Here is a 20,139-nt window from a genome sequence, read left to right as displayed (position 1 = left end):
TGTGTTGTTGGGAGTAGGGAGGAAGAGTGTGGCAGTGAAGGATGGAGATGTGATGCTGAGTTGCAATGCCATGGGATCAGCTCACACCCTGCTGCCCATCTTCAGTGCTGAGCTCAGGTGTGAAGAGGATCTCCTCCAACTGAATGCTCACTGCTTGACTTGATAGGACAAGGGGGATGGTTTCAAACTGAGACAGGGGAGGTTTAGGTTGGATATGAGGAGGAAGTTTTTCACACAGAGGGTGGTGAGGTACTGGAACAGGTTGCCCAAGGAGGCTGTGGATGCCCCATCCCTGCAGGCGTTCAAGGCCAGGCTGGATGTGGCTCTGGGCAGCCTGGTCTGCTGGTTGGTGACCTGCACATAGCAGGGGGTTGGAACCAGGTGATCCTTGTGGTCCTTTTCAACCCAGGCCATTCTATGGTTCTATGACTCGGGCTCCAGCCACAAGGAGTTCTAGCAGAGAGCACCCAAGAATGCCCCATGTTTGTCCAAGAACTCAGTAAGCAAAGCCCACCCTACCAGAAATGAAGTTTATAGGCACAGCACAGCCCAGTGTGCAGGGACAGGTAAGGCCATGTGTACCCTAAAAAAACCCAGGGTGAGGTTTAATCTCTCCCAGGGTGTCCATGCTGGGGTTTGTTATGGGGACACACTGCTGGGAGAAGCTGACACTGCGATTCAACTGAGCAAAGAGGCCACAGAGCAGCATGTGCCTCACCCCAGGGGGGTCTGTCAGATTCTCAGCCGTGGGCCAGAGGCTGGCATTTTAGAGTTTGGCCGAAATATGCAAACATCTTCAATCAGATTTCTACTTCTGAACCTACAGGGGAACGTTTTCAAGTCTGGTCTGTGGCGAATACTTGTGTTTGTACCTTCTGCTTCAGTTACTGAAGAAATACCACCTAACAGACCAAAGCAGACATGTAGGCAAGAGGCAGTTACCCTCACGGTCCAACCTACAGCTGCAAAAACTGCACAACTGCTTACAACCATCCAGTTTCTATCACAAACCCTGGGACGACCCAACGAGCAGCAAGCTGGGGATCTTGTCCTTTATGTGCAGGCTTATCAGGGGGCTGCCTTGCTGAGAACATTCACACTTCTGCAAACTGTGCTGTTCATTCCCCAGCACTGAGATTTCCTTTTCATTGCTTTTCATCTGTCTCCCTCCTAGCTTAAAGCAATGAGGGTGTCACAAAATCCCATCCTCCCTCCCCGTGCAATCATCGCTGGCGAAGACATCACTTTTTGAGTCTACAGAGACTTGAAAAGTTGTGGAGGTGAAAGTCTGAGAGCAAGGGGGAGGTGGCAGTGTGCTGGAGAACAGACGTGCTGCTGAGGTTTGTCACTAGATAGATGCTGCTGGATTGGAGCAGGGAGTGACAGTGCTACAGCAGTGCTGGGAGGAGAAGGAGCGAGTGGGGGTGTCTGCAGATGAGTCACTGCCCTGGGGAAGCATCAGCCCCCCAAGCATATGCTCCTTCATTTTAAATTAATTAGCATTCCAAGGAGAGCATCTCCTGGCTCCTCCTCCCTCACTACTGCCCTAGAAATGTGAAAAATGCCTCCACCCCCCAAATCCACATCACCATCAAAGGGGAGTGATAAAAAATTCAGAACGCTGTAAACACAGCCATGAATTTTTCATCACCAGAGATGCATATTAAATCATTACTTTGCTCCTCTGGCAATATATAAAATGCCCGTGCTCTGCTAAGGACAACCAGGGCACACAGAGGAGACCATGGAGGTTGGGGCAGGGCTGCAGGAGGGACGTGGCTCTGTGTGCTGAGCGACTTACATTCATTTTCCTTCGACATCGGGAGAGGTTGAGGAGGAGTGACACCTTCAGCTCACGGAAGGTCTTCAGGTCTTCCCCAAAGCCTTCCCTGGGGAACTTCTTCAGGGCGTACTGGTAGCGCTGGGCAGCCTCCTTCACTTTACCTTTCTGATAGAAGGAGAACATGTCAAAGCAAATCCTCTGGGTGAGTTTACTGCAAAGCACTGCCAGACCCACAGGTGTTCTGGCAGTGAAGGTAACATGAGCTCATTAATTAGCTGTTTTCTAGAAATGAAAGCCAGACCATTTGTCCAGTATCTGATCTGGAAATGCAGATGCCATGTGCAAGCTGAGTTCTCCCATCCCAGGCAGCGGGAAGCTCATCAAGAACTGTTTTAATAACTTGATCCAACTCCATCTGGTTTATGGACAAATGGACTTCTGAGCTGGGCGACCAGTAAGCCAGCTCTGCAGAGGACCCTACATCCCTCCTGTGGGAAGATGCATTCCTGGCAGCCCACTAACAGCTCAGGGGTTGATGCTGTGCACTTCAGCAGCCACACAGTGCATATCCAGTGCAAACTTCACTGGAGCAGCACTCCAGTGAGGAGCAGCACCCTGGCAATGAGTCTTCCACACCACTCCGGCCTGACTCAAACCTCAGCAAGCATTAGGGAGGGTAAGGAACACAAAGCGTTGGTCTTTGGGTGCCACAGCAATAGCAAAGATAAGCATTACTGCACTAATGTGGTTCTGACGTTGGACAAATGGATTGAGATTCATCTCCTGGAGTTCAGATGTCTAGAAATTAGGTTCCTGCATCTAAGCCTGTCAGCTGGGTTCCTTTTATCGTTACTGGGACGCAACAGTCACCTTCAAAAGGTGACTCAGCCTTGCTATTTTGGGCACCTGTTTTTGGGATGGGATGATCTGTGCCCTGAGGGGGGGCATCCATAGCAGCTGGAGTGAGAGAAAAAGGGCAGAATGGGATCTGGGATGCATGCAATTCATGATGACCCAGACAGAAGTTTTGCAGTTATGAGCAGTAAGCCTGAAAACCTCTTTGACTCAGGTTGCAGAGTCGTATCACGTATCTCTGGCAGATAATTGCAGTTGCAATGCCAGCTTTGCATATTTTCTGTTTTACCCTTGGAGCCTCACAAGTGAATCGTTGTACTTGCACATTTTTGTGTGTGTGTGCAGATCTCCAGGTCTTAACAACGCAAGGAGCAAAAGCAACTCTAACCATAATGGTAAAACACATCCCATGAGCTAGAGGACAATGAAAAAGCCACCTGCATCTGCTTCCATCACAAAAAGTTGCTTTTCCTTCACAGCACTTCTCTGGGCTATGCTGCCTTGTTGCCTTGTACCAGAGCTGTCAGGTAACCACAACGCTGCCAGATCTGATGGGATGACATCAGCACTGAGAACCTCTGGAAAGCACTTGGGTTCTGGTGTTTGCAAGGAGGAAATGAAGTGCTGGCTCAGGCCCAGAATGCAGACAGTGTTGGCTCTGCTTCAGCTTTGTTAGGGAGTTTGGCATTCAACCTCCCCCTCCCCATCCCCACTATCCAAAGCCAGTTTCAGCGCAAGGAAACCTGCAGGCTTTAAGGCAGCAGCACTGCTCACACTGCTATCAAAGGAGGAACAGATACATGCTGTAAGCTGCATTTTCCCTACCTCTTCAAGAGAACTCTTCTCACCTTGTAAAACATGTCTCCCTCTTCCATCAGCTTGCTCAACAGGATGATCATGATGTCAGGTTTGGAGGTGGCCATCGCCCATGTTGCTGGACCTGCAGTGTACAGGATGCATGATGGGTAAAAAACTCATACAATGCAAGGGTGGTAGGAAGCTGGGTGGAAAAAATATCCTGGGGTGGGAATTTCTGCTGGAGAGAACAACTTGTGGTGTGGTCAAAAGAGCACCCAATGATGGAGCTGACAATTCCTCTTGCACTTAAAATTAATGGCATCCACATTGCAATGGTTTTTCCTTGGTGGTCGGTCATTAACGCTGGCACTAATGAGCACGGCCATGTGGGGAAATGCTGGGAGCCACCTCCACGAGAGGGCAGTGCTGTTTGCAGAATGGGGTGAGGGCCAAGTGTGGGGGGAGTGAGAGGCGTTTAGAGGGCAAATCCAAGTGGTTACATCAAGAGTAACAGTCGATAATTTACTCGTGAATTAATAGATACATATGAGTGTAGCAGCAAATCCTAGCTAAAAACTAGTGCTGAGCTGGAGATGCTCTGAAGCAAAGAAGTGCTGTGGGACAGCACAAGGGGACCCAATGCAGAGCATCGTTATCTGATTGATACTGGGGTGGCAAAATCTGGGGGCAGCTCATTAGTGAGGGGGAGGAATAAGTCACTGCTATTTCTATAAGTAGATTCAGTACATTTTGGGGGAAGCAGGTTAGTTTTTGAGTTCAAGTTATTCTCTGCAACAGTCATTTAAAAAAATTATTCGAAGGTGAGGTAAATTAAAAGATTAGAGGTGTTGGGGACGCATGCAGGCTAAATCAAACAGGAGAAAGCAAGGCTGACAAAGCTATCAGATCGAGGCTGATGCTGACAGCAATGAGATATACCTCGTGGGCGACTCGGTAACGTCTGACAACCTTCAAAGAAAGGAGAAAACAAAAAGTTGTAGGAGAGAGGGGAAAAAAATGGATGAAGGTGAAAAAAAAAAAAAAAGAAGAAGAAAAAAAAAAAAAAAGAAAGGAAAAAAGCAGCTGTGAGAGGCAGGCAGCAAAGAAGCCAATGCACCAGCAAAATCCCCTTTCACAGGAAAACGCAACGTGAGCGGCTGCGTGGCGCAGTGCAGGTAACACTGAGGTCTGAAGCGAATACAGAGCAGTGAAGGCAGCAGCTCACAGCAATGCATGGACACAGCACGCCTGTCGGCTCGGACTAGTAAAGATAGAAAAGGCATTACCGGAGGAAAGACCTTGCCAAAGAAACAGTTGTTTATTCACTTTCTCTAAGCGATACGACAGCAATAAAACATCCCAATTTAACAAGTGAACACGGCGCTCCTGACTCGGGGCTGCTTTATGGTACGAAGCAGCAGTGGGGCTGAGGCTGCCTCCGGGTTGGGGTTCTCACTCCGAGTGCCCCCACACACAGCTGACCAGGCGTCCCCCAGGCCCTACCTATCTTTGCTCCTTTCTTCAGGAGGGTGACGACCACCGAGGTGTTGCGGCACCCCACCGCCCTGTCCAGGGGACGCATCCCGCTGTAGTCAACGTGCTCGATCATGGCCCCGTGGTCCACCAGGAACTGAACCTGCAATGGCAAACCAGTGGTCAGCCTGCTAGGGAAGGACATCCAGCTTGCCCAGCTCCAACTCAAAGAGGAGAGATTTAGGTCAGATGTTGGGAGGAAAATCTTTAGCCAGAGGGCGGTGAGGTCCTGGTGCTGCCTGGAGCTGTGGGTGCCCCATCCCTGGAGGTGTCCAATGCCATGGATGCGCTCTAGGCAGCCTAAGGTGGTGGAGGGCAGCCAGCCTATGGCAGGGTGTGGGGCAGAGGGGCTTTGGGGTCCCTTCCAACCCAGCCATGATGTGCTTATGCAGGTCTATTGTCTTCAAGACCCCCACCAATCCAACTGTGCTGTGATTCCATGGGTCTATGGTCCTTGAGGTCCCTTCCAATCCAACTGTGCTGTGGTCCTATGTGCCTATGGTCCTCATGGTCCCTTCCAATCCAACTGTGCTGTGGTTCTATGTGCCTATGGTCCTCAAGATCCCCCACCAATCCAACTGTGCTGTGGTTCTATGTGCCTATGGTCCTCATGGTCCCTTCCAATCCAACTGTGCTGTGGTCCTATGTGCCTATGGTCCTCAAGATCCCCCACCAATCCAACTGTGCTGTGGTTCTATGTGCCTACGGTCTTCAAAGTCCCTTCCAGCCCAACTCAACCTTTCCATATTTCTATGATCTTTACGGTCCCTTTCAACTCAACTGTGCTGTGATTCCATGGTTCTACCATCTCTAATGTCCCTTCCAACCCGACCCATTCTATGACCCTGCGATTTGCTATACCAAGCCATGCTGTCTACACCAAGCTGTGCAGTACTACTTGGAGGGGTTACGGCAAGCTGCCCTTTTGGTTCTGCCACTCACCACCTCCGCGTCGCCGTAGAAAGCTGCCAGGTCCAGTGGTGTGCGCCCGTTTTTGTCAGCGTGGTCGGTGGCTGCCCCATTCTCCACCAGGGCCCTCACCACAGCCAGGTGGCCCTTCAGGCAAGCCCAGCTGAGGGCTGTCAAGCCCTCCTTGTCCATCAGAGAAATGGAGGCACCTGGAAGGACAAGCGGCAGCTGACTTGCAAGCACTATGACGCAACAAACCATCGCAAACTCTCCACACAGTGATGACAGCTTGTTTTTAGAGAATGATATATGTAATTATTAATTACTTTATTAGCATTTCTCTCACTCTGCAGCTCATCCTCCATCACAACTCGAAATGCACTGATAGGAGCTGTGCAAGCAGGTTTATTCATACTGAGCTGCAGGCTTGTTCACACTTTGCTCCGCAGACCCTCCTGGCAAAAACCTGTGAGCAGCAGGGTGGATGTGACATCCCTCAGCTGATGTCAATCTTTCCTTTTAACTATTTTTTGGTGTGTTTTTTTTTTTTTTTTTTTTTAATCCAGCCTGTGTGAGTCAGAGATGGGGGCCATTCTGCTGTTTCAGCAGGTCACAGCATACCAGGGGAACTAAATCACCCCCATTCTTCCCTAAAAGCATATTTCCCCTCTTCACCCCCCTCCCTTCTACCCAAATCGACACAATTTCCAGCAGTATTTCTCCCTGAACTTTACCCAATATAAATACAACGCTGTGGGATAAACTACTGCCAACTGCAAGCCAAGGAGGGGGGAACTTGACATTTTCTTGGATGCAGAAATTGCGCTGCCATACCAACGGGTCAGCATCGCTTCACACCGCATATGGATCCGCAGACGTGATTCGAACAGCAGCATTAAGTGAACACTCCTCTGCGTGGCACAAAGACAGCTCCTGTTGCCATGGCACACGCAGGGCTCTCACTCTCCAGCGTGCAAAAGAGATGTGCATCAGCTCTGCTGCTCCGAGGAGCTGTGCCTACCTGTGGGATGCTCCTGCCAGCAGCTTGGCATGAATCGCTGCTGCAGTGTTTTCCTCCTGTAGGTAAACTCTCAAGCATGTGTTTCTCCCTGGCTCCAGAAAGCTTAGCAAGTGGGGGAGGAATGTGAACGTCCTGAAGTTCCCATTCATCCCAGCTGACACATCCCTGGGTAGCACACATTGCCCAGATGACAGCGAGCTGCTATGTCTTCCAGCTCGCCCATCTTGTTTGTGGAGGAGCAAAAACAACGTGAACATTTGCTGGAGGTTATGTTCACAAATCTGCATCTAAAGCTCTCAGCACAGCCTCAGCATTGTGCCTGCTGCGTGCACTGCATGGCTGGGGCAGTCTGCTGTGCTGAGGTGGCACTGCTGCCAACACTGCTCCTCACCTCCTGCAACCTGCTGTAACACTGCCCCATGTGGAACCCACAAATCCTTCTGTGAAAGCTCTCGAGATGATCCTCAGCTAGCTGAGGCCAACTGCTGCTCCACTACAAAGGATAAACCTCATTTCATTGCTTCTCATTTGTACCAGCTTCTTTCTTGCAATTAAACAAAGTTCTTTGGGTTCGGGTGGTCCTGAGCAGAGCCATGAGCTGGACTCAATGATCCTTATGGGTCTCTTCCAACCTGGGATATTCTAGGATTCCATGATTCTCTTGTGCAGATCCATGAGTTGTACTCAATGATCCTTATGGGTTCCTTCCAACTCGGGATATTTTACAATTCTCCTGTTGTTTTTTCCCTCCCTGACTTTTGGAGCAGGTGAGAAGGCTCCTGCACCAAGAGGGAAGGCTGGAAAGCTGCACCATCACCCAACCATCCCATTCCTTCCCCAGTCCAAGGGAAGAGCCACCACACAACGGAGTGACACAGTCAGACTTCAGGGCACCAATGCAGTGATCCAAGCTGAAGGTCCCAGCGAGCAGACAGTGCCCCAGCAGAGCCAGACTCCCAGCAGAACCTCTGTGTGCCTCTCTGCTCTTTAATGCATCCTGCACTCCCCAGGGGTCTCTGACCCACTCAGTGTTAAGGACGTGGAACAAAGTAGAATATTTGGAGGGGAACTGGCTTCAAGTGCCATCATAGGACAGAACCCTGCTGCAGTGGGAAAGGTTCTGTCTGGATGCAACAGCCAATGGACCAACAGCTGCTCTGGCAGAGGTACAACCAGGGAGGTTTAATTCATGGTTCACAGCTCTGCTCCTCCCAGGTGCTCACAGAGCAGCAGGTAACTCCACCAGTCTGGATTTCGAGTTGATTGAGGACTGCAACTCGGTTAATAAAAAGTGTTTACAAACGCTGGCTGCGTTAATCAAGCACAGCCAAACGAGATTTGCTTTGCAACACTCTAATTACTGCTTATGGCTTATGATTCACACACTTCGATTTTAATGAAACATTAAACAGGATTGTTAAAGCCATTTTAATTAACATATCCTATATATCACTGTACTCTGCCCAGGACCATGTGTTATGGCAGATTTAGTGCTGCTTAACGAGCTACTCAGATGAACAGTCCCTTTCAAGTACAAAAGGTTTTTATGGTTTTGATTTCTTGGACCCTCAGCTTCGTGATCACTGACACAGCCCCATGCAGGGCAGCCCACTGGCCTGTATTTAAGGAAGGACAAACAGTGGTGTCTGTACAGGCAGCAGGCAGCGTGCTGCTCTGAATCACCTCAAACGTGACATCAGAAAGGAATAAAACTGAAATACATTCTTGCTGACTGAATGACACCGAGCGAAGCAGTTATTAGACACTAAAAGCACTGAGCAAGGTGGATCTGTGAGTACTAGACCTGAAGAGCACACCATCTTCGAAACACTCAACACACCAAATCCTTTCCCATGTGAGGGTTTTACCATCCCATTCATGTGGGTGTCAAAACCATGGGTAGCGATGCTAGCACTGAAAATGGGAGTGATAACATGCCCCAACCCCTGGCCCTGGCGCTGAGCATCACTCTGTGGTCTTGCTCATTAATTTCTGTCTGAGGGAAAAGGTGGAAGCACAACTCAGGGGCACACTCTGCCCTCAGTGCCAGTAACACCTCTGCTAACACTGCCACTGTCATTCCTACACAATATGTGGTTTGGAGGCCGTGAGTGTCAAACACAGAAAACAAACCATACAGCCAAGATGAGTACATCGCCCATAACTGTGCCCTCCAACAGCTGGGCAAGTGATGGGGACCTCTCCCACTGCCCAACCCAGCGATGGGGCCACAATCCCCATCCCTAAGGAAGTGCAGAAGGTACTGGGAGGGGACTTGCTGTGGTCAGACCCCAACGTGCTCCAAACACGTGCTCTAACCTTGTGCAAGCAGAAATTCCACCGTGCCCAGGTGTCCCTCGGATGCAGCCATCATCAGCGGTGTCCGGCCCTGCTTGTCTGCCATGTTCACATCAGCGCCGTGGGTGAGCAGCAGGTCCACAATCTGCAACACACAAAGCAAGGGCACACCTGGAGGAGTGCTGGAAGGAGATGGGAGATCAGAAAGTCCACAGTGGTCCCTGCATGTTAAGGGTTTGGAAAACCTTCCTGGAAAGCAAGCTGGGCAGGGGGCTGACCTTATCTACAGCTCCCTGACAGGAGGCTGTAATGAGGAGGGGATCGGTCTCTGCTCCAGGGACCAACAACAGGATGAAAGGTAACGGCCTTAAGTTGTACCACAGGAGGTTCAGATGGGGAATTAGGGACAATTTCTTCTCCAAAAGTGTGGCAATGTGTTGGCACAGCCGGCCCAGGGAGATGAGGGGGTCTCCATCCCTGGAAGTGTTAAAGGAACGTGAGGTGGCACAGCAGGACGTGGTTATGGGCACGGTGGGATGGGCTGGTGTTGGGCCTGGGGATCCGAGAGATCATTTCCAACCAGGCAGAGGTAGGATGGGATGCTCACCTGCCAGTGGCCCTGCCGGACGGCGCTGAAGAGAGGCACCACGCCGCGCCGGTTGGGCTGTGCCACAGCAGCTCCCTGCTCCAGCAGCAGCCGGCACACATCCAGCTTCCCCCGGCCTGCAGCTGCTGTCAGTGCTGTGGAGAGAAGAGGCAGTGAGGGGAGCAGCCATGATGGCTCCACGGTGCCCCAACCACAGCACCCAATGGGCAATGCCAACAGAGGATGGGGGATGGATCAGGGACAGTTTCTTAGCAGCCAGCTCTGGGCTGTCCTCTGTTGGAATGAACCCAGAGCAGCGTTGTTGAGATGGGGGATTTTTTTTATGTCAGCCTGTAGATCTCTGGAGTAACTGGAAAGCAGAAGTGGTGTCTATGCACTCAGATGTTGTTCATGCAAAATGCTCGGTTTGGCCGCTCCTTCTGGGCAGGACTGACCCCACCTGCAACAGTCTTTGTGCAAAAACCAAAGCATCTCACACTGGAACAGGTTGCCCAAGGAGGCTGTGGATGCCCCATCCCTGCAGGCGTTCAAGGCCAGGCTGGATGTGGCTCTGGGCAGCCTGGGCTGCTGGTTGGCGACCTGCACATAGCAGGGGGTTGGAACCAGGTGATCATTGTGGTCCTTTTCAACCCAGGCCATTCTATGACTCCATGATTCTCTGTTCTCTCAGCTTCAGTGGGCTGGGAAGAAACAGCCGATACCTCCTCCCTGTCCAACTCCGCTCTGCCAACCCAAAAAGTCAGGGTGGGTTCGAAAAGACACATCCAAAAACAGCTCCGAATGCAGGACCTGCCTTTGACTCGTCTTTGGTATTAATTTTAGACACTCCAGTTCCTCCTTCTCTCCTCCCCCCGGCTCTCTGTGCACTTCAGCGCTGCCTCCGGTGGGAGTTGGAGCAGAAGGTGGGAGTCTATTTCGAACTGACGTCGCTTGTTTTTTTCCCTGAAGTACATTTCTGTGGGACGGCTGATTACGAGGTGTTGATGGGTTTCCAACTCCATCCCTGTTAATGGTGGGGGATTTAATTAATTCTCTCTTCTGTTCCACATTATGCTCGAGTCTTCTTCGCTCGGAGTTGAGAGACAGCAAGAGTTAAAAGAAAAATCATCCCTTTACCACGAGCAGAACATACTGCAGCACCTATAATCAGATCCATGTGGGTTTTAAACGTAAGCCACCAATATAGCAGGACTGTGACCAATGTGCACGGCAGAGCGATCAGCACGCAGGGCTTTGGGGTTCTATTTCTAAACCTGCCTGCACTTGAAGTGTTGTGGGTTAATTTCAGGTATTTCACATCAAAATGATTTATGTAAAGCAGCTACAGCATCTGTGTTCACCACAAAAAAGACTTTGGAAGAGACTTTACTGGAACAGGACGATTGGATCTGTAGCCATACCCTTCTCAGCTCTGCTCTGCTGCACTCCTCTGTCCTACAGCACTGTGGCAGCAGTTCTGTTCATCCATCCCGGTTCCAAAGCTCAATTAAACCATTTTGGGAAGCCTCCTGCAAACACCCACTTCAAGCTTTTAGCACTTCTCAGGTGCATGCATCCACCTGCTCACATCCCCATGCAATCTGACGTGCCTCCAGGAGCCACCACAGAACTCACAGTGCAAGGCACAATTTCCCTTCTGCTGCCCAAAGACTGGAAAGGGCCAGGAAAGGAGATGAAACGAGAGAAATGGTTTCAAGTTTTGCTGCCTGAGAGCTGATGGCTTTGGTGTGAACAACTGAGCCCAATGAGCCCAGCCAGCAAGAGGAGACTGGAGCTGGAAAATGGGAGTGTTTACACTACAGCTCTTCCAGGAGAATGGAATGCCATGCTATCACACCTTGCAATAACCAAGGCTTGGCACAGATGCCATGAAACACTTGCTGCAGTCCCCAAAACACATCCAACAAAACCCAAGCTGACTCCATCCTCCAATCATGAGGATGTCAGCTCTCCAGCAGAAGGGATTTGCTGCAGCACGCTGCCTGCTGTGCAAAGCGTGCCTGCTTTCCTACAGCAAAACAAAGTTGATCTGCAGAAGGAATCACTACATTGCAGTGGGCTCTGGTCCATGTCAGGGGCTGGCAGCAGGACACACGCAGGCGGTATTGCTGCTCTTGCACCTCCAGCCCTGATGGAGCTGTTACAAGTGACTCAGATGCTTTTGTGCTGGGTTTGATGGGAGCCTCATCCCGGGGGCACACGATCCATCTGGAGTTGTGCTGTCAGCAATTCCTGACCTTATGATGTAACTTGGCGCTGCTATGGGATGAGATCAGGCTGACATCACTGAGCCAATCTCTGCTCTACACATCAGACACATGAGCAACAAGTATCAAAAGACAGAACAGACCCCACTCGGATTTTTAGAGCAACCTGCTATTTTTGGAATAGAAAAAATGGTGGAAATGAGTGTTTTCTCTTCAAGTGCAAACTAAACTCACTATTTACTCTTGGGAAAATAAAATTAGAACAATGTGCAAGGGAGTCTTGTGATCCATACGAACCTATCTTACCTGTGATGGAAGGAAGGACTGCTGCATTTGGTGCTTGGCTCAGTTTTGCTCCTTTTCCTGCCTTACCCACAGCTGTTGTAATGGATAAGTGAGGGTTCATTTCTAACAGCTCCCCAGTTTCTGTGCCATTTGCTCATCAGCAGTCTGCGCTGCCAGCTACCCCTTCTAGATGTGAGTGCATTGAAGGGGAGAGGTATGGGAGGAAGGTGACAGTGGGGAAAGGTTTCTGCTGGAGTCCTTGGGGCAGCAGACTGGGAACAGCAGTGCCACTCAGATGTGAGGGAAGAGAAGAGCTGGGGTTTTGCGGGGAGAAGAGCATGCAGCAAAGTGCTGGGAGCAGAAAGAGAGTAAGGATGGGAGGGCTGTGACCTGCAAAGGCAGAGCTGGAGGGAACAGCAGAGCCACAGAACAGCTGGGAAAGCTGCAGGGCTCTCCACCAAGCTTTGCCAGCTTATCCAGACAACCAGGACTATTCTAACCCAAGAAGAACATCTGCATTACCCAATGCTGCCTCTGAGGCACATTGCAGGGACACGTGTTCACCACTTCTAACCAAACTCTGAAGCCATCTGGACCACCATCTATCTGCTACCCTTCAGCAGTGCACATTCTGGATGAGCCATCTCTGACCTGGGTTACAACCTGGCTCACCAATAAAAATGCCACTGTTTTGTTACTAACTGCCAATACTCCATCATTTCATTTGAAGAATCCTATATCCAATTTCTTTTTTTGCTCTGTGATGCCCTTGGGGCACTTTTAAATGTTTACTTGTACATCTGTGGCATTATTTCCACCAATAAAGGCAGCATGCCCTTGCTGCTCTGTGGCTGTGTGTGCAGTGAGCTGCTGCTTTCCCCCGTGCTCCACTCCATGCTGGCACACCTCACTCCTCTCCTTCTGCCATTTAAAGCAGAGCACGCTCAGAGGCAATACTTCCCAGCAAGCTCCATCCATTACAGCACTGTACTTTCAGAAGTACTGAGTGCCAATCAGCTCAGACCATAACCCAGCCCTTCCCTCCTTGAACTGCAGCCAACCTGAGCCCAGCACAGCAGTGCCTGCAGCCCGGAGCATGTCACTGTTAAACAGAGCTGATGGAGCTGAAGGCAGAGCTCTCTCACCCAGACAGGGACCACACAGCAGTGCATCAGCTCGACAGGAGCACTGATGCAAGTGGATTGGTGAGCTGAGTGCAGGAGACAGCAGGTAATATTTAAGAGGTCACTGGAGTCAAAAGTCAACAAGGCCAGGTTTGAATAGCTCAAGAAATGGAGATGACAGAATGACTTGTGTGTGTGAGGAAAAAAGGGGGGAATGGCTGCTTTTGTTTTGGGGGCAGTGAGGAAAGGAGGGTTTCTGTGTTAGACTTGGAAGAGCACTGCACAAAAGACTTCTTTTTTATTAGCAGGTGTTAAAAAATGGATAGCTTAGCAATCAGTGCTGTGTGTTACAGGGAAGGGGAGAGCAGAACGGAGATGCTTTGAGTAAATATGCAAAGTATCAAGAGAGAACGAGCAGCAGTGTGCATCCACCTGACTTAACATGGGATGTTTCAGAAACCAGTGGGCTGGCAGTCAGCTGCTGTGTGCCCTAAGCTTCAAGCCAGCATTAGGAGCTGCAGAAGCTCAGGATTTCCCAAAGCTCAACTGTCTACTTAAGCACCTTGGCATCTGTAAATCACCCAAAATGAAAGCAGAGGAAGGGATCCTCTCTGTCAGAACAAAGCAGGGATCAGGGGTGTACCAGGAGCCCGGAAACACAACCACAGGCATGCAGGAGAAGCTAGAGATCTGCAGAAATCACCTGTCTCTCCCCAGAGACTGTCAAAGCTGTTGATCTGTGCTCGCTCCACCTCCTCTTCATCTTTTTCTGGAAGGTCGAGCAGGTAGGAGACAATCTAAAACAAAATGACATGTCAGCTCACAAACCTCCATGCATTATAGATAAACTGCTGACATTTTAACAAGAGCTGCTCTGCATACACTGAGGAGAAGGCACTGAATTTCTGCCTGGAACCCTCAGCTCGAGTAAATACTCTCCCAGAGATCCCAGCAAGGACTCTGGTGTGGCTCCAGCAGTGATCAGGATCAATTATAGACATTTGTTCCATCACCAAAGCTGGAAAACTCAACAAGTTTATCATCAGCTCATAGCTGTGCCTGCAAGCACCTCCCAGCAGGAACCTGCACTATATTCTGTAAGCAGCCACGTGCATTTGGGGTATAACAAACATGAAACTGCTTTTGTAAGTTACTAAGGTGACTGCTATGGTTTGGGGGGAAATTCTCATTTGCAAAGTTCCGTGCCCTGTTACAAATGATGTCAGCGTGCAGATCTGTACGGTTTTGAAGTCACATCTGCTTCTAATTGGTTCAACTCACAGTCACTTTAAGCTAATAGCAATTACCCAGCTTTCTTTAATTAGCTCCTCTGATCTGAGCACGTTATCTACGTTTTTATGGATTATACTGAACCAAAGCAAAATCTGAAGTCAAGTCAATGACGGCTCCACCTCCCAGCCCTCCTTGATTGATATTTTGGCTAGAAATCATGGTTAACCTTTGGTGTCCCATGCAGAGCGATGGGCTGGGAGCCTTACCTCTGTGTAGCCCATGCTGGCTGCGGCGATCAGGGCCTGCTGGATGGCGTGGCTCTTTTTGAACACCCCCTGCTGCTGCCCAGCCATGCTCCAGTCGCATTGGATCAGGAACTTCACCACCTCCAGGTGTCCTCGGAGGGCGGCGTGGACCAGCGCGCACTGACCGTTCTTGTCCAAGTGATCCACCTTGAAAAGAGAAGGTGACAAAAATGCAGCGAAGCCAAACCTCGGGTGAAGCATCTTCCTTCCCTCTCAGTTTCCAGCCCTGGTTTCAGAAGCACGCCACGTGTGCAAAATGTGCGTTCTTCTGCTAACTGTCCCTTCCATGAGCAGACAGCAGCTCTTCCCAAAGGCACTGCCCAGGGCTGAGGCATCCTCTTGGCCACAAGTGTTTGCTTTGGATAAGCTGCCATTTTACTGTGGTCTTCTTCAGACTCAAAGGCTGCTAAACTATTTTCCCTTTGTATCCTGAATACAGCAATCGTGTTTCCTTGCAATCATACACACGCTGTCGTCTCCCTTCCCCAAATCCACAAAGGAGAGCAGCTTGTTTCCCAGATACCATCTCAGGATTCATTCAAGAGAGACAGAAGTGCCTCAGCTGAAGCCTGACACCCTGATGTGAACCTGATGCAAGCAGAAGTCAATAGGAAACAGATTTCATTTGGCAGCTCTGCAAGAGCTCCTCTGCTCGGCTGCTCAGGATGGGGCACAGCTCACCAGAATACACCAGCTGGGATTTCTTTGCTTAGGGATACTCAAGGAAAGCTTGGGCAAGCCTTCTGCACTGAGTTTATCCCCAGAATTCCTATTCTCAGAGCAGGAACAAATCCCCAGCAAATGCCAGAGGTTCACTCGACTCTTAAAATATCCCAACAGAAGTGACATTAAATAGTGTCACTTCCTCCTGTCCTCACATTATAACAGACAACAGAGCAAGGTCTGAGAAGTCCCTCAGTCACCCTGACATTCATACTGCAGCTTCACAACCCCACGTTTTGCATTTTGAACTGAAGCTAGCCATACAGGGAAACCACTAATTGTTTCCAGGAGGCTTCACTTCAAATAGCAGCACAACTTTCTTCTCTAACCAAGTATTCAAACGTGACTCATTACATCCAATTAAAACTCCAAACGCTCACCAGAGAGCTAAAAAAAGGGTATTTTTCTAGGACAAGTCTGATAGAAGTTTTTGGAAGATGTGTCTCAACGAGGTATTTAAAGAACACTCCGTGCTGCAGAAGCAGTGCTGCCATTTTTGCATTGTGAGGTTCAAGGACTTCTCCAGAACAGACCTCAGCAGGCCATCAGTGCAGCACAATTAGGCAGCTCCTGCATAACCTGCATTCCAGAAAACCCATTAGGACTGCCCAGAGCTGCCTGCCTTTGGTGCTGATGTGACATTTGGACTGGCCATACTTTTTAAGCAGCAAACCCTCTGCAGCAGCACGCTGTGTTCGCCTCATAGGGATGTTCTTTACAAGCAGGACATCTTCTGCCTGCAGCTCATGCTCTGAGTGTGGAACACTGTATGCCAGCTGTTGGAGGAACGGAGCCATAGAATCACAGAATGGCCTGGGTTGAAAAGGACCACAATGATCACCTGTTCCAACCCCCTGCTGTGTGCAGGTCACCAACCAGTAGCCCAGGCTGCCCAGAGCCACATCCAGCCTGGCCTTGGATGCCTGCAGGGATGGGGCATCCACAGCCTCCTTGGGCAACCTGTTCCAGTGCCTCACCACCCTCTGGCTGAAAAACTTCCTCCTCATATCCAACCTAAACCTCCCCTGTCTCAGTTTGAAACCATTCCCCCTTGTCCTATCAATATCCACCCTCATAAACAGCTAAACCACTATCTACTCTACACTATCTATCTCATAAACAGCCTTTTCCCCTCCCATTTATAAGCTTCCTTCAACTACTGGAAGGCCACAATGAGGACTCCTGGAGCCTTCTCTTCTCCAAGCTAAACAATCCCAATTCCCTCAACCTTTCCTCATAGCAGAGCTGCTCCAGCCCTCTGACCATCTCACTGCCCTCCTCTGGACCCGCTCCAAGAGCTCCACGTCCTTCCTGTGCTGGGAGCCCCAGGCCTGGATGCAGTGCTGCAGGTGGGGCCTCACAAGAGCTGAGCAGAGGGGAGTCACCATACCTTGGCCCGTTTCTTGCACAGCAGCACAACGATGCTCAGGAACCCAGCAGCAGCAGCGTACCCAAGGGGGGTCAGGCCGCTCTCAGAAGCAGCATCTACATTGGCACCGAACTCCAGGAGCAAAGCCACCATCTCTGTGTACCCCAGGTGGGACTGCACGCACAGAATTGGGGCGTTGTTCAGAACTTCGGTCCTGTAATTCACGTTGGCACCTCCTAGAATCAGCAACCGACTGACCTGCAGAGCAGAAGGAAGGCGTCTGTTAGCTGAGTGTTAAGGATGGAAACGAGTTTACTCTCAGGGCAATACAGGAATTGAGATCAGAGCCCTTTGTGTGTTTCTAAGCAGATCCATCAAAGCCAGGAAGATCCTCCTCCTGGTCTATGGGGTGATAGAAGCTCCCCATGGAGCTCTGGAGCCTCTCCAGCTCTCCCCTCCCCGCTGTACCTTGATGTTTGGGGTGTAGAGGTTTCTCAGCGATGCCAAAGCCATGGAAAGACCCTCGGTGCTGTAGGAGATCCAAAGCCCTTGCAGGATGGAGGAAGACACCCCAACTTTTTTACTCAGCCCCTATGAAAAAGAAAAGACAGCATAGATCCAAGCCCTCTCCTTTACACAACGCAAGCCCAGCCTGGCAGACCAGGATTAATTCAGTAACCACACTCACACCAATTTAACTGTAATCCCCAAGCTCTGCATGGGAGGCTGCTTCCAGGTACCCTGGAACCACACCACACTGATCTTCCCAGGCATAAGGACATGGTGCAGTTTGAAGACACAAGATGTCGATGCACAACATCTGCTCCTTAGGGTGAATTAATCAGCTTGTAGGAAACAACCTGCAAAGTTGCTGCAGCCATCTGCAAGGTCTATGCAAGGCAGGATGAAGCTGCAAGCAGCCCAAACCTGCTCACCTCCCCCAGAAGATGCTGTGCTGAGGAGCACGGCACGCTTCTATTCTTTTTGTATAAAGCACGTCTTATTTTGGCAGAACTGATTCACAGAGTTTCCTTATTATTCACACGCTTAAACTAGATGACAACGCGTGCTCACAACAGGACAAATTAAGGAAGCCTTAACATTTCCATATCTAACACCAGACTGCCCCCAACCCTTCCTGTTGGCATGCGTGAGCACTCACAAGCAAGCATCCCTCCTCCTACCAAGGGGACAACTGCTTTGGAACCAATGTGCCAGCAGCCAGATCCACCACACAGGGATGTGTCTGCAGCCCTGACACACAGACAGTACCCCCCCCACACTGTGCTGTTCTGCTATTGATTTACCATTAACTCTGCTGTTTCCATGGAAACTATACAGCCATCTCTAGCCATGATACACAAGCCCTGATTTCTGTTTCCTCAGTGCTGTGAGGTCATTTATTCTATTTTTTGCTATTTCGGAAGCCCCTCTGCAGTGTGGGGCTGCAGGATGAATGCCATCAGCAGACAGTGGGGTCTGTTCTATCCCAGGGAGGATGCTCAGAGCAGGATCCCCACCTGCACCCGTGCTGGGCTGGGTTACAGACCTCCATAACGAGCTTCTTTTCTTCAAAATTCAGGAAATTAAAGAGAGAGAAATAGTTGCTTCAGCTCAGGGCAGAAAAAGCAATGAGGAATTTTAGCAATGATTAAGCACTGCTTTTGTGGTACACCATATCAGAGGTCAATATTAAATTTCAATGAACCCAACCTAGAGCAATGGGGGAAAGGGAAAATAATTTTACAACGAATAAAATAATTAAAAAGTAGTTATAAAACTATTGAACCCACAAATAAGATGTTTGAGTCATCAACAGGACGAGTGAGTGAGCACAGCCTCCTTGAGCAACCTGTCTGCAACATCTCCTTGCTTGGTTTGTAAAATATCTGTTTGCCTGAAGTTTAGGTCCTGTTGTATCACGACTGAGCGTTTCTGTTCTTGCCCTTCCCTTCCATGCCACGCTTCCCAGTTGGGTTTCCACAGAAAATCAAAGAACCACCAAGGCTGGAAAAGACCTCCAAGATCATCCAGTCCAAATGTCTGCCTATCACCAACAGTTCTCATTAAACCACATCCCTCAACACAACGTCTGAACCTTCCCTGAACAACACCAGGGTCGGTGACTCCCCCACCTCCCTGGACTGCCCATTCCAGCTCCTGACCACCCTTTTGGAGAAACAGCATTTCCTAATGTCCAACCTCAGCTTCCCCTGGCACAACTTGAGGCCATTCCCTCTCCTCCTATCGCTTCTTATGTAAAAGAAGAGGCTGACCCCCAGCTCACAGCCTCCCTTCAGGTTGTTACAGAGTGGGAAGGTCTCCCTGGAGCCTCTTCTGCAGACTGAACAATCCCAGCTCCCTCAGCTGCTCCTCGTAAGACCTGTGTTCCTGTTAGGTGATCACTTTAAGACACTCAAATGTTCATACTTGTGCTTCCCAAACTGTTTGTTTGAGGATGCCTGTGCTCAAGAAGGAAAACCATCCATTCCCAGCCTCAGTACCAGCACTGTGCACCATCCTATGCCCATCTCAGGCCCAAAGAGACAGACAGTACCTTTCCCTCACTGATTAACCCATGTTTTAGTTTACTTTCAAGAATTTCTTATATGCTGCTGCCAATTCTGTAAATCTAATAAACCACATCTCTTACAGAAACCCTAAAACAAGAACAGACCAAATGCTGCTGGTGCTGGTGGACTGCACACAACTGGGATGAGGTTGGAGCAAAACTTCGTTTTCCTTACCTTAAAAATATGTGCTTTGAGGATGTGATGTCCCAGTTCGATCGTCTGCTGTCGGTTTAGTTTTCCTTCCTGACGGGAAAACCAGAAGGCAAGCAGTGTGTGGCCACTCCTGGAAAGAGAAGAAGGAGCACATCAGTATTTAAAGTCTTGTACCAACAAAAGGGCGTCAGAGAGGAAAGCCTTTGGGAAACAGAGCTGAAACCACCAAATCCTTTCTGTTTTTTTTAGATTATTGGTGATCACTTATAACTGAGACCAGCTCATTAGAAGATGCAATGATGCAATTAACGCCACGATACTCTCTGTCTGTGAGCAGATATAAATTAAGCAGCGTCGAAGGAA

The 20,139-nt window shown here is 49.8% G+C and overlaps 1 protein-coding gene and 1 long non-coding RNA gene across 18 annotated transcripts in view; one reads left to right on the top strand and one right to left on the bottom strand.

Annotated features, from left to right (window-relative positions):
* The window catches only part of TANC2 (tetratricopeptide repeat, ankyrin repeat and coiled-coil containing 2), a 182,286-nt gene that overhangs the window by 9,100 nt on the left and 153,047 nt on the right, over window positions 1–20,139 (bottom strand). For 14 of the 17 annotated variants that reach the window (XM_090125170.1, XM_090125169.1, XM_031600935.2 and 11 more), the window contains 12 exons: window positions 19,798–19,906; window positions 17,519–17,641; window positions 17,072–17,308; window positions 14,920–15,105; window positions 14,124–14,217; window positions 9,805–9,938; window positions 9,219–9,342; window positions 5,912–6,087; window positions 4,940–5,072; window positions 4,376–4,405; window positions 3,487–3,578; window positions 1,802–1,948 (listed from right to left, as the gene is read on the bottom strand). In XM_090125170.1, coding sequence (XP_089981296.1) covers window positions 1,802–1,948; window positions 3,487–3,578; window positions 4,376–4,405; window positions 4,940–5,072; window positions 5,912–6,087; window positions 9,219–9,342; window positions 9,805–9,938; window positions 14,124–14,217; window positions 14,920–15,105; window positions 17,072–17,308; window positions 17,519–17,641; window positions 19,798–19,906 — 1,585 coding nt within the window. The remainder of the gene's footprint in view (window positions 1–1,801; window positions 1,949–3,486; window positions 3,579–4,375; window positions 4,406–4,939; window positions 5,073–5,911; window positions 6,088–9,218; window positions 9,343–9,804; window positions 9,939–14,123; window positions 14,218–14,919; window positions 15,106–17,071; window positions 17,309–17,518; window positions 17,642–19,797; window positions 19,907–20,139) is intronic. The other 3 variants (XM_090125172.1, XM_031600936.2, XM_090125183.1) reach the window with 1 other exon arrangement.
* Window positions 477–4,663, top strand: LOC116233819 (uncharacterized). The gene is made up of 3 exons (XR_004168016.2): window positions 477–566; window positions 3,517–3,603; window positions 4,575–4,663. It is a non-coding gene; the product is annotated as an uncharacterized LOC116233819 (long non-coding RNA).

This window comes from Phasianus colchicus, chromosome 26 (assembly GCF_987193195.1).
Source record: "Phasianus colchicus chromosome 26, bPhaCol1.hap1.1, whole genome shotgun sequence".
NCBI lineage: Eukaryota > Metazoa > Chordata > Aves > Galliformes > Phasianidae > Phasianus > Phasianus colchicus.
Note: the sequence above shows the minus strand (reverse complement) of the source record. Positions and strands in the feature narration are given on the sequence as shown.